Below are 12,668 nucleotides of genomic sequence, written 5' to 3'. Positions count from 1 at the left end.
ACGGATTGGCAAAAGGTGACAGAATTGAGCAGAACTACAGTCAACTAGAATACTCTGGAGAACAAGTTGTTTTGTTTAATAACTTTACTTAGTTTTTGCATTTATGGAAACTAGAAAGTAATTTCAAAGTAATTGAATTACTCAGTCGAAGTAATTGTAATGTAATTTCATTACTTTTGGCGAGCAGTAATGAGTAATGCAATTTAATTACTTTTCTGCGATTTTCAGCGAAGTAATTAGTAATGTAATTTAATTCCTTTTCAAAAGTAATTTTGCCATGTATGCCTAGTAGCGACAGCAGTATCTCAGCCCGAATTCGACAGTTATGTGACGAGGCTGGGGGAAATCCCTTAAAGACGCCGTGCCGCCGCTTACGGGTCTTTCTTTTTATTTTTTATTTTTTTCCTACAGCGCCGTCCGTCATGTACTTCCGAATGAGGGATCCGTATGCGGGCCCTAGGTGACTTATGAGGCGAGCGGGCCGGGCCGGTGGTGAATTCATTCCAGACGGCGATTCAGAGGAAGCTTCAAAGTCTTGGTTCGGGGGCGACAGGCATTGAATTGATTGAAAAGCAGGGGTAAGAGTTACTAGGGGGAGGGCGACTTTGTCGGCTGTCGCTTTGCGCCTTTGAGTGAGAAGCTGCCATAAAAGCGACGCCATACCCCATTCTTAGGTACGTGGTATCTGCTTGACGTTGTGTGGAAGTACTCGAAACGGGGACGATGTTTGAACCACTTTGCTGACTCCATGACAAGCGGTTAAACGGATGGTCCTGAAAGCGGCGTATGTGTTGCGGCCCTTTCTTGACAACGTGATTTCTTTGTTATTGCTGTTTTTTGTTAGGTTATCGTTAGGTGCTTCCCATTTTTCGCGAGCGACTGAGGCAGTGTTTAGTCCTAATTCGGTGTGCTCGCTGAGGCTTTCAGAACGGGATGAGCGGTTGTAACGACAGCTCAGTGTCGTATCCGACGCTTCGAGGTTGTCTCCAGAGGTCATGGTTAGCCTGGTTAGGGCTAATCAACCTTTCGCTTCTGAGCCTAGCACGCTTCCCCCCCCCCCCCTCCCTATTTCCTCTCCAAAAAATAAAAGTATAATAAAAATGTAAATGACCTGCAGGGCGGGCACCGTCGCCGCATTGATTACTGTTGGGCCCCTTCCGAATGACGTGCTGTAGGTGCCGAAACGGGCGTAGTTTCCCCCTCCGCTTTCATGTCAGCTGCCTAATAGTAGCCGGGTGTCGTGTCTTATGCATAAATGCAGATTCTTTTGCCAGCCTGCTTTGATGAACAACGAAGAAGAAGTGGCGGCCGAAAGGGGTTCCTTGAGGCCGTTCTCAATTCCATGCCGGCAGGGGAACGACTACGAATGCCGCCTTCCAGAAGCGTTTTATCTCGGCGCATCCGGTGCTGCTTGCCGCCGGGAATGGAGGAGGGGTGTAAAGCAGAGGACGCCGCCTCGGTATGGTGGCATAGCCCTCGGCATGGCACTCTTCACACCCCTTGGGAGTCTAGAGGAGGAAGCCCCCTGCGTTTGAAGCGTAGCGGAAAACGCATTGGTGCTGGTTTTGGTTAACGCGAAATGGGGGGAAATTGTAGTGAGGGGAGGGTAGAGAAGATGCCAGGACGTGCAGCGAAGCGAGAGAGGGGTAGAGATTGGGGTGGCGCGTTTCAAAAGCGTTGCCGCTCCTCACGGTGACGGGAGGAAGCCTGTGGTGAGAGAGTCGGCGTCCTCCCGGCGGCGGATTGTGTGCTCGTTGGAGCTTGTCCGCCGCGGACTTAAAAACGGAGGCCCCCCTCCCATTAAGATAAGCCGGGTGCGGCGGTCGTGTCGCCTTGTGTTCGGGGCGCGCGCCGCCGGCGACCACACAACGACTGACGACGGCTTCTTTTCACCCCTCCCCCCCTCCTTCCTTCTTTTCTTTTTCCTATTGCCAGCAGCATCGGCGGCAGATTTGTGACTTGCTTGGGAAGCGCGCTTCTGATCTTCTCAGGCGTTGTACACGTTCGTTAAGTGTTTTTCATTTTTTTTCCTTTCTAGATCTCATCTGTGCCGTTCTTCTTTCGGCCTCTTCGAAGGCTTCGTTCGTTCACGATTCCTGTCTCACCGATTTTAAGGCGAAAGCCTTTAATGGCTCATGCTGTCGTGGACAAAATGTGTCCTACTTTTGCGGCGGCTCTGATTGGCCGAGGCGGGATGACGTCATAGAGTCTCGACCAATCACAGCACCACCACAGTATGCGCGAATGCGTGCCTTATATGGCCATATGTCAATCAATGATCAATTACTAGTTAATGACTAATTTGTTCATTAATTACTAATTGATGAATACTTATGTAATTCATTAACTAATTTATTACCAATTCATTAAGTAATCAATCAGTTTTCTACTTAATAACTAGCTAATTAATGACTAATTTAATGAATTAATAATCAGTGCCAGTTGCATAGCAGAATGCGGTACTCAGGCTTTCGCCTTTCACTACTTTAGTCGCTAAAGTCCCTCGTAATTTTGAAATGTGATCAAGATGCAATCGCCTTTTTCACAGGGCCACTAAGCGCATGCGCGCCTCTCGCCTGGTTGCAAACAAACCACAAACTCCGCTGCGCATGCGCAGTTGGCCTCTGCGATCGGCGCAGCCGGAGCTGATCTCGGGCGCCATGCACAGTCCATATTCGGAACAGGTGTACACGACAGATGGCGGTAGCTGTCAAGAACACGTATCACCATTTCGCAGGCGGCTGCATCTCACGAGGACGTTTTCAACCAGTATCGACGAATTCTCAACCACTCCCAGAGGGCGCCACATTCCCGGGTATTCAGGCGCAGCTTTCATGTCCGAAGTAGTGAAACGGGAAAGAAGGTTGAGCAGCATGTCTCTTGTTTCCCGAGGGATTTTTCGGCTGTCGAGCAGCACGATGAACTCGAAGCTTTCTGGACGGAAAGCTGTTGGTGGCGCGGCCTGTTCGGGTCTAAGAAAATCATGCAAGAAATGCTAGGGAGGTGATGGGGACGGAGAAGTTCGAGCTGAACCGACCACCCTTCATCATCGGACAATTGCATTCGACATTGGTGTAACTCTGCCAAGCCAAATGAAAGTAAATGTGATGTGCACAATGGAGACTGCAGCTGTAACGAAACCGTATGTAGGAAGCGATAGACTGAAATTATGATTATATGTGCGGAGTGCATACTATCAAGAGCGCACCCTAAGATAACGGTCATAGCTTCATTGGTTCGCGTGCGGGTGTCGCTTAAATTTGCATGTGAAAAAAAAAAAAAAAAGTCGTTGTGTTCACTCCGCCCAGCGACTGCATTTTTTCGCCCTGCGTTGTTGCCGCCGACCTGTCTTCCGACGGATCGGGCTGTAAAATTTCGTGTTTTCTCCTCGTCTCCCCACCTTCCAGCGTTCCTTTTTCTTTCTCGTTTGTCTATCTTTTGTGGCTTTCTGCTCCACGAACCTCTGCGTTTCCTGTATCCTATAATGGGCGCCGAAAGACGTTCAAGCACCGGGAAAACGACTGTGTCCTTCCCCATTCTCCGCTTGCGGAATGAGCTTGCTTCCAAGACTGCGACACGATGGCGAAGCGGCACAAGAAAGGCTATATGCGCGACATTTTCGGCGGAAGAAGCTCTGCCGACCAGTGCAGCGGCGTCCTTCTTTTCTTCTTTCTTACCCACTCCTCTTTTTACGGCAACGTATACATCCGTTCCCAGTAAACCTTTCTCGGTTTTTCCCTGGGCGGCGGCGTGTGCCTTTGCCGCCTGCTTTTACACACCGGGCCCCCCCTTTTTGTTCTTCTACAATGGCGGCGCATTTTTACGGCGGTGGCGTCGCGCTTGGGCGAATCTTTATTTATCTCTCGCTGTTTGCCCACAGGGCACTCACTCCCCGGCACGCCGTGGCCTGTGTGCTAAAACGGACGGAATATGGCCGCCTTTCTCCTCCTTTGTCGGCGGTGTCGTCTGCTGCTTCGCCGCCGCCGTCGTCGTCTGCTTCTTACTGCGTTTTTCGTCGTCTGCGCGCGTTAATCCTAGCTCTTTCCTGCGTTGTTTTTTCTCGTTTCCCGGCGTATTTAACGTTGGCGCTGCGCACAGAAGATGAGGGAGCGGCGGATGCGCAGATATATATACGCAGCGCGCGCCTCATCCAGAGAGAGAAGCCGCTTTTGTTTGTTCCGGAACAACGGTCTTTATTTTTATGTTTTAACCGTCTCCTTGCCGTTCTGCGTTCCCTCCGGGCTTGTTCGCTTTCCGTGTGCGTCTCGCACCGCTGCCGCCTATAGGTTACCTTCCCTTTCACGTGCTTCGCAGGCCTTTGTCGGCGCGGATCACATTTTACTCCGATGGCATCTCTTCCTATCCGGTGTGGCTCGCGGATTCCTTTCGCGTCGCGCGCTCTTGTGTGCCGGAGGATGCTTGCACTATCTCTTCGCCGGGTACAAGTGCGCGGCGTCCAGCTTAAGTACAGCAAGTAGCAGAATGAGGCTTTCGCTGCTAGCATCTTTTTCGTACGGGCCGTTCTGGGAACACGGGTTGAACCGCCATCCTTTGACGGCGGCGAGGCTTTGGTTGCGGCCGCATGCATGCGATGCGTAGCTCTCTAGCGCTGACATTGAGGACATTTTGGCGGCGCTGTATGCGCGGTTGGAGTCGCAAGAATTTTTGTTTTTTTGCGTGACGCGTGCAGACGCAGACTATGACTCGCTCGCAGACGGCGCCTCAGACGAGACAGCAGTTTCTCGCAGGCGAATGCAGACGACGCGTGCGCCTCACTCCACTAGTTCAAAAGACGGCGAAAATAAAAATGCCACAGAATTTCTAGTCTATTTCGTTGAAGACAAACTGCATTGTCAGAACCTCACTCACGCGTTTGTACGCCTTCTCACGGCTGCTGTGTCGTCCCGCATTGCGATCACGTAATCGGGTTTCGTCGCGTCGTTACTCGTCGTGCACAGTGGAAGGGGACTCGGATCGCAATAGTATGTTTTCCGCGAGAACCGATCCAGCCTGTGAGGGAATCGATGCATGAGAGGCAAGCAGTACCCATTCGCTCGCCTGGTCTCTTTTCTTTACTGAGCGAATTGGATTATCACGTACAACAGAAGACGGGGAACGTGACTCCCCGCTCCTCTATTGTGCCGCTCCCACTCCCTCCAGACCCGTCGCAGGCGACAGTTTTCGGACACTACCGTGGCGAGGTGGGAAGTAATACTAATGGGATATCCGACTCTTTGTGACAAAAAGGGGAATGCCGGCTTCTCGGCTCAGGCCTCTTGTCTTCTCGAAAAAGGAGACGGTTCTTCCATTCTTCCCGTCCCGACGTTAGATTGAGAGCTCGAATCAATTCATGGTGTGCGGCGAAGCCCCCTTTTCCGTTCGGCCTGACGTCTGGCGGGTCGCTTAAAGCCGTCTTCTCTCCGGCGGCGTTCCGAGTGCGCGAGCGCGTCACTAATGGAATCGAAACACGAACTTAGCACGCACACAAAAGACGGGACGCGCGCCAGGATCGCCGCCTCTCGAGCGAGAAGAATGGGCCAGTGCCGGAACCATTAGCATTAGCAGCGCACGAATTTCAGATGAACAGGAAAGGGAGGGAAAAAAGATAGAGTGGGGTGGGGGGTGGGGTGGGGGGGGGGGGAAGCTAGAAGAGACGTAGCTACGCTCCGCGTCGTCTTTCTGTAGTGTAGTGTTTTTGCCGCGGCCGCCCCCCTCATTTCTCGTGCTTTCCGCTGCCGGTAGGCGGCGTCCCGCTCGCATCGCGCGCGCGCTTTCTCGCCCTCCCTTCCTCTTTGGTCCGTCCCAGACTTGGCGCCTCCGCTGACCTCTGGAGGTGTAATTCGTTACGGCTCACGCCGCGGATCGCTGCTGCTGTAGCCTGTCTTTTCGCCGTCCCCCCTCGCTGTTCTTGATGCTGCACGGCGGGGCATCGCGTATTACTACCCCTCTTCCCTTCTTTGCACCCTCTCTCTCTGCACGTTCTTTCCCTGGCTTTGCTCTTTATTGCTTTTTTTTTTTTTTTTTTTTTGCTGAGCGTGGTCATCATTGCGCATTTTCTTTTTTTCTTTTTTTATCTTTCGGGCTTCCTTGCTGTTGCCCTTGTGTTGTGATGTGTTCTCTGACCGCTGCTCGTGTCGATTGGGGTAGGGGGGCTTAGAAGCAACATTCCCGTCGTGACGGTTGCGGTGAAGGGAGCCGGTTTTGGCACCACCCTCGCTCTCTTTCATTTTCCCTTGCTACGAATTTCATTCTTGCGTGCGGTTTCTCTTGCCACCGAATACCACGAAGACGGTGTATGTGTGGGAGAGAATTCGAAAGGAACAGTCTTCCTCTTCTTCACCCCGTCCGTCCGTGCGTGCATGCTCTACACACCGGGGTTGTCTTTGGACGTGTCGCCTTGTCGGTGCGCATGTCGCGGAAGAAGGTAGACATCTGTCCCTACAGGCCGAGGGCCGAAGAACTCTGGCCGAGTCGCGGTCCGCGCTGAGTTCAACGGTCGCAGGCGGGACTGTGCGGAAATAATTCGAAGTGTAAGGAGGTTGGCTTGTCCGACTGTCATTATCGAATGAACGCAATGCAGGTTTTTGCTTACTGCTAATCGGTAGCTTCTTGAATAAATGGTGCTTATGCGATAAATAGATGCGCTGATCTTCGTGCACCGCAAAAACCGCCTTATGTCAGCCGAGCACAACACAAGGGACTTAATTCTTCCTTTCATGGCTGCTGTTATTAAAATGGATCACAATGATCTTGCCAAGTTGATCATTCTAGCAACTGTCTATCCATCTTATGTCGACTACAATTCATGAACAAAGCTACCATATCTGCGTGGTATCAACCCCAAACTTGAGTGATGTGCTGCATAATTCGCTGTGAAAGTATTATTCCAGCAGAAATTAAATGCTAAACTGGTCTATGCTGTAATTGAGGTGCACATCAAAAATCCTCGTGCAGTAGAAGTACCAGAGCAGTGGCTGATAACTTCAGCAGCCTCTTCTGTGATGTGTTTTGTACATTGCACAGCATTGTTTCAGCGTATAAGATTTTTCCTAGGCAGTGAGTTGTGTGATTTGTTATTGGACAATCGTATAACAAAGGCAGTTGACAAGAGGTTTGATGCGGCTTTGAAGAATAGCTGATTATTCACATTGTTTTAACCGAACATTTGCTCTAGATGCTTTTTATAGATCATGTGGGCCACGTTGCATAGCTGCTTGATGTCTTTTCTGCAAAAATGAATCTTAACGCTCGTCACTTTGTGACCGCAGTTCAGGTATTTTGTAATGCACAAAATTCTGTGTTTGTTACTTCAAAAATTCTCTGCCTAATCATTCCCAGCCTGCTCTTTAGCTGTGAAAATCTCCAACTTAGTATTCACTCATATTGGACATTGTCAGTGTCAGTGTTGCTGCTTTAATGATTCGTCATCTGCTTGAGCGCCCTTCCCGGTTGGTTTGCTTTCATTCTTGCAGTCTTAAAATTTTGTTGCTCTGGTTTTTTATGATGTGATTTGTAAACAAAGAAAATTTGTTCAAGGATTTCAACTTCAGAAAATAGAAGTAGTTCTTTAATTATTCTATTGTTGGTTCTTCTGTTTGCAAAATCATGATTTCTTCTTAAACAGGTCGTTCCTTGTTTTCATTGTGTGTTCATTTAAATATGTCCTGGAGTGAGCGGCTTCATTCCCAAGGTTGGGCACCATTGCTGGTGTTATGAGTTTCATCACACGCAGATGGCCCACAGTTCTCGCACTCCCTTCTTCAGCTCTTGCCACATCATCTTAAGATTCCTTCAGAGTCCCAGCTTTGCCTGATACGGCCCAGAATGTTGTTGCACCTTCCTCTGTGGGCACTTGCTCTTTATCTTTCATGGCTCCCTTCTTTATCTGAGGCGAGAGATTATGCCTTGTGCGTAGGATGTATTCAAGTGGTTGTTGCATTGTCTTAAGGTGTGCAGTGGACTTTTGTTGGAGGACACAAGACTCGTAGGTGATCTGTAGGTTGTGTTCCTGCTCCGCGACGTCTCCCATTTTGTCTTCTTTTTGTTGCTTCCCATTATCTTCATGCCAGGTACAGCACTCAACGTACCTTACACTCAAGTGCCTCCTCTTTCATTGTCTTAAGACGTTGAGGGGGTACGTTCAGCTGAATTCTGTCAGCATTCTTTTTGTTATCACTGAACAACGGATGGCCCTTGTTCTCATGATCTTGTGCCTCCTTTGTTGCACTCGAGGTGACAATGGGAGCAGGCGGTGATAAAGACGACCAGAGAATGGTGACCATGTTTGCGTCTTCACTTTCTTGAGTTAGTGCTAGCAGTATGGAAGCCCTGCGACCGAGTTAGATTGCCCTTCACGGAAAGAAGTATTTCTTTAAGAACGAAGAGGAGGACACTGGGCATTGTACGCTGAATCTCTTCCATGAAACTGGGTAGCGTTTTGAGCAGTCTTGAAGGGGCCCTGCCTCACTTTGGGAGCATAGTCACTAAATCGTTAAGATTGTGTTGTCACAAACATTTGAGGCAAATGTGCTTATATGCGCGGCTTCGAAAGTTGGCGAGCCCTTTCTAGAGCTTTTTTTTTTTAACTTGTGCCTTTGTCCGTGTCGTATGTATGAGTACCGGAAATGGCTGTTGGTCAGTATTCCTTTAGACGTCGTATAGCTGCTGTAGCTGTGGCCAGACAACCGTGTCATGGTGGTGTGTCGGGAAGCACACTGGGTGAATTCCCGCTCGCGTCGGCAGCCTGATATTGGGACCAGTGAAGGAGCGTGGGCCTTTGACTGTACAGATGTGACAAGAGAAAAAAGGAAGGCAGGAAGACGTTGCAATTCAAAATTTAACGGCCTCTAATTGAGCTTCCGCAAGACTCGTTCGAAAAATTCTTGCTGGAGGATATTTCAGAAGCGGATCCCGGTAAAGACACCACAACTTTGGATCACTTTTTTTTTTTTTTTTTGTTCTTTGGAATGGTGTTCAAGGCAAAAATGTATATGAGGCACAATGTGGAATTCATCTATGCCAGCTGAATTATTTCCAGTCAAATTTTATCTCCAGCAGTTTCTGTTCCAACTGCTGAACAGCAGCTCTGACGTCACATATAAGTACAGGTCATGTTAGTCATGAAAAAAATCTGCCATAAACATTGATGCTTATCTCCTTTCTTGCGATTCCATCTAATGTGTAGGCTTGAGTTAAGCAGTCACCATACTCTACTTTCTTTGCACCTCACTGATTTCAACATGTATTTGATGTCATAGCTGCCAGTCGGCATTTCATCCGAACCCGAAACTGCACGAAAGAAACATTCACTTACAATTTATTCAGTGCTTTGTCATGCAGTCCACATGGATGTTTATCTTCTGTAATGACCTGTGTGTCATTCCAAAAACAGAACACACAGCAAAACTTTGGTCTCTACTACTTTAAGACCCTGGAAAGGATGCACACCAGTTTTTACACATTAGGCTTTGAAGGAAGTTAAAGGCACCTAACGTTATCTGAATGCACATTCCTGGCATCCTTTTGTTGTTTAAATAAATTTCAGTTTTGCCCTTCAGTTCATCGCATCTGGCAGCTCCGCAAGAAGAAAATAAAGATTTGCTCTTTGTCAGTGATTTTTCCCTGATATTGAAATCTAATGTTCGCAGTTAAGAATGTAGCAATAAGTTAAAATGAAAGGGTGCCATCAGAAAAAAAAAAGATTCTCATATGCACGCTCACATTTGTTTATGTCTCTTTGATCAGTTAAGCATGTGAACATATCGGTCAAGCTGAACAGTGTTTTTGGGTGTTTTTCTGAGCGCACTTTTACAGTATGTACGGTTACTGCATTAGGTACCTCAGTCCGGGCACATTGTCTTGAAGCAGTGTATTAAAGGTGCCCTGAATACAGTTGTTATCCCTTTCCTGTGTTTCTAATGGTCTTGTAGTATATCAGCACAGCCCCATTAGGCACTTTCATCGCAATAGCCCTTGCTTTTTTTGTGCAAAATGTTTGCTGCTGGCTGGTTACCTTACATGGAAAGAAAGGGCGTTATAATAAATAAGGCACTGTCAGTGCATTGTGTGTGCTGCTGCATGCCAACCCCTGTACAGTGCTGTTCACACTTCAAGGGAACATGCTGGCTAGAGTGCATGCTTGATGGATATTGTGCACATTAACCTTCCTTCTGTAAAGGTCTGCTTGACACATCATACCCATCATCATCATCACCTATACCCACTGCAGGCCTTCACCCTGCAGTGGGTATAGTCAGGCTGATGATGATGAACATTGTTACTCGCATTAATTTCTTTTTTCGCAAGCTCAAAAGTTTCTTTTTTTCTTTCTGTTTGTGCCTCGCAGATGGCTGACAAATTGCACAAGAAGTTGACGTCGTACGTGGCCCTTCTGAACCGCAGCTCAGACGTTGTGGAAGAGTTGTACAGGTTTCGACAGCGGTTTGCTCTGCCGGCGGTGAACCCCTGTTGCCTCATGGATCCCAGTGTGCTGATGTGAGTCTTTTTTTGGGCTAGCAAGAAATTTTTCTCTATGTTTTCACTTATACTTAAATTAAAAGACATTACATGTGAAGATGAAACATTTTTTACACTTTGTGCGCTTTTTCAGGTGTTTGTATGTAGCATAGTTGTATTAATTTCTTTTCAAGACAAGAAGGGGGCTGACTGTTTTCAATTCTATGTTTTGTTTTGTTTCCTCGCTTTTGACCAAATATAAATGTTGGCAATGCTGCGCAAACTGTCCTCTTAATTTTAAAGTTACGACGTTAAAGAGCGCTTTTAAAGGTATGCTTAGCGTAAAGTAATAAAAAAAAATAAATTGCAGTTGCTGGCTGGGTTGCAGTGTGATGCTCACACCATATTCGTGGACCTTTGGTCTCATCTGATGCTTTAATATTACAAATTGGCCCTTGCTTGTTCAAGGGGCAGAAGTTGTACTTACACGTATGGTAAAGCATGCCTTGCCTGAACTTCTTAGCAGTTGCAGTTGTTCAAAGAATGAGCTAATTTTTTTTTTTTCCCTTTCTTTCAGGATGGACAACCACTTTGGCACCGAGATCACCAACTCGACCACTTGTGACACTGCCCCACTCTCCCTTCCTAAAGGTGTTTTCAGTCCTGGCCCGAATCTCACTGATGGTAAGGCTCTTGCCTTTTCATTTGTTGGTCGAGCTTCAGCCTCTCAAAGCTGGCATTAGATGTTGATACTGGTGATCTAGTCATGATCCAACTGAACAAAAATGTCAGCACTGGCTACCTTTCTTCACCTATGTAAAGCATCAGGAAAGTTGTGAATCATTGCAGCTGTAGCATTTCTTGATTGCATATGATGCTCAGTACAACAGGTTAGTGCCTTGTCTTTTTTAACGTAGTGAATCGAGAAGAGCTATGTTTAGTTTTGTTTCATTGCTGGGAGAACATAACTTGAGCTTGCTCATCGAATTAAGGTGCCTTGTGTCTTGTAATGTAAGGTTTTCATTGAAGTGCAGTTTTTTTATTCAGGTAAATTTTTTCTGGGCAGTAGGAATATGTTAGATATCACCGTAAGCATTTTGGCATGTCACAATTCACTTTCTTAAGTTGCATTTTACATATTATTTTCTTGTTACAAATGAGCCCGTTGTCATGAAATATATTCATGGTAGTGTAGTTAATTCGGTTTTTAAGCATAATGTTTTGACAGGTTAGCAGTAATGTTCACAAAACAGTTCTGGCGATTTTGGTTTTCTACATAACACCTGTGGTTGAAAATTTATATGATATCGCAGCGTATGTCGCTGCCACGCTTCAAGATCTTATTGCATCCCTTGTTCTGGGTGGTTTATTTTGCTCCATTCTCTTTTAACCAGTGCGTAAGGTTTCTCCCTAGAGGAGAGCACAGTGGCCACAAGGTTTATGCATATTTGAAAGTCAGGTCTAGCAGTAAATCTGGTGTTCTTACGTGCTTTGGTGCCATTTTTAATAGATTTCTTTTTTTCCAGTTCTCTCACGATACCTTTTGTGAATTTGCAAAAATGAAGGCTGTGACAAACTTAGATTGTTCAGAAGCGAAGCCAGTGAGGTATTCCCTATAGCAGTGCCGTTGTCAGAATAAAGCGCACGGTGGAATCGACGTGCTCGCCCATTCAAACCGACTTTTTTCGTGAAACCCGTTGCTTTGCTGAAGTTTTTGCCTTGTCGCGCAGTGTTCCGCAAGAACCTGGAGTCACGCCCCTCTATCAAGTGGCAGTACTTTGTGTCGGCTGCTGGCATCCACACGGAGTACCCGGCCTACAGCACCGTGAGGAAGTGGTCGTGCAGGCACGTCGACGACCTCCGCCACAGGTCGGTTGGTAAAGAACAAGTGTTCTTCTGTGGTGTACAATACGGTCCACTGTTAAATGGAACGTGGGATCACATGGCCTAAATGCTTTGCAAAGCGCTGCCGCTGATAACTGTTAAGAATGGGAGGCGTTATGTGCACGCTCTAGAAAAGCAGCCAGCCATGCTTACTGTGCATGCACCTTGTGTGATTGTCGCCCGGTCGCTTGGGAGTGCGTTGTAAAGCCTGCCGGCCACGCGGTCTATGTTCTCTTTAACAGTGGACCGTAATGTATGAGACTCGTATTGAGCGTTGCTAGGTCTTGGAAAATGCTGCTGCCAAAGTTGAGAAGTGCTCCCAGGACTCT

General features: G+C 47.5%; 1 protein-coding gene across 1 annotated transcript in view; it reads left to right on the top strand.

Moving 5' to 3' along the window:
• LOC146181730 (VWFA and cache domain-containing protein 1) overlaps nt 1–12,668 on the top strand; it is a 71,949-nt gene that overhangs the window by 29,251 nt on the left and 30,030 nt on the right. Inside the window, exons 3-5 of the mRNA XM_084576733.1 lie at nt 10,346–10,494; nt 11,033–11,139; nt 12,186–12,324. Coding sequence (XP_084432859.1) covers nt 10,346–10,494; nt 11,033–11,139; nt 12,186–12,324 — 395 coding nt within the window. The remainder of the gene's footprint in view (nt 1–10,345; nt 10,495–11,032; nt 11,140–12,185; nt 12,325–12,668) is intronic.

Source organism: Amblyomma maculatum, chromosome 8 (genome assembly GCF_055883805.1).
Source record: "Amblyomma maculatum isolate TAMU_Amacu chromosome 8, ASM5588380v1, whole genome shotgun sequence".
Classification (NCBI taxonomy): Eukaryota; Metazoa; Arthropoda; class Arachnida; order Ixodida; family Ixodidae; genus Amblyomma; species Amblyomma maculatum.
This window is presented reverse-complemented; position numbering and strand designations above follow the sequence as displayed.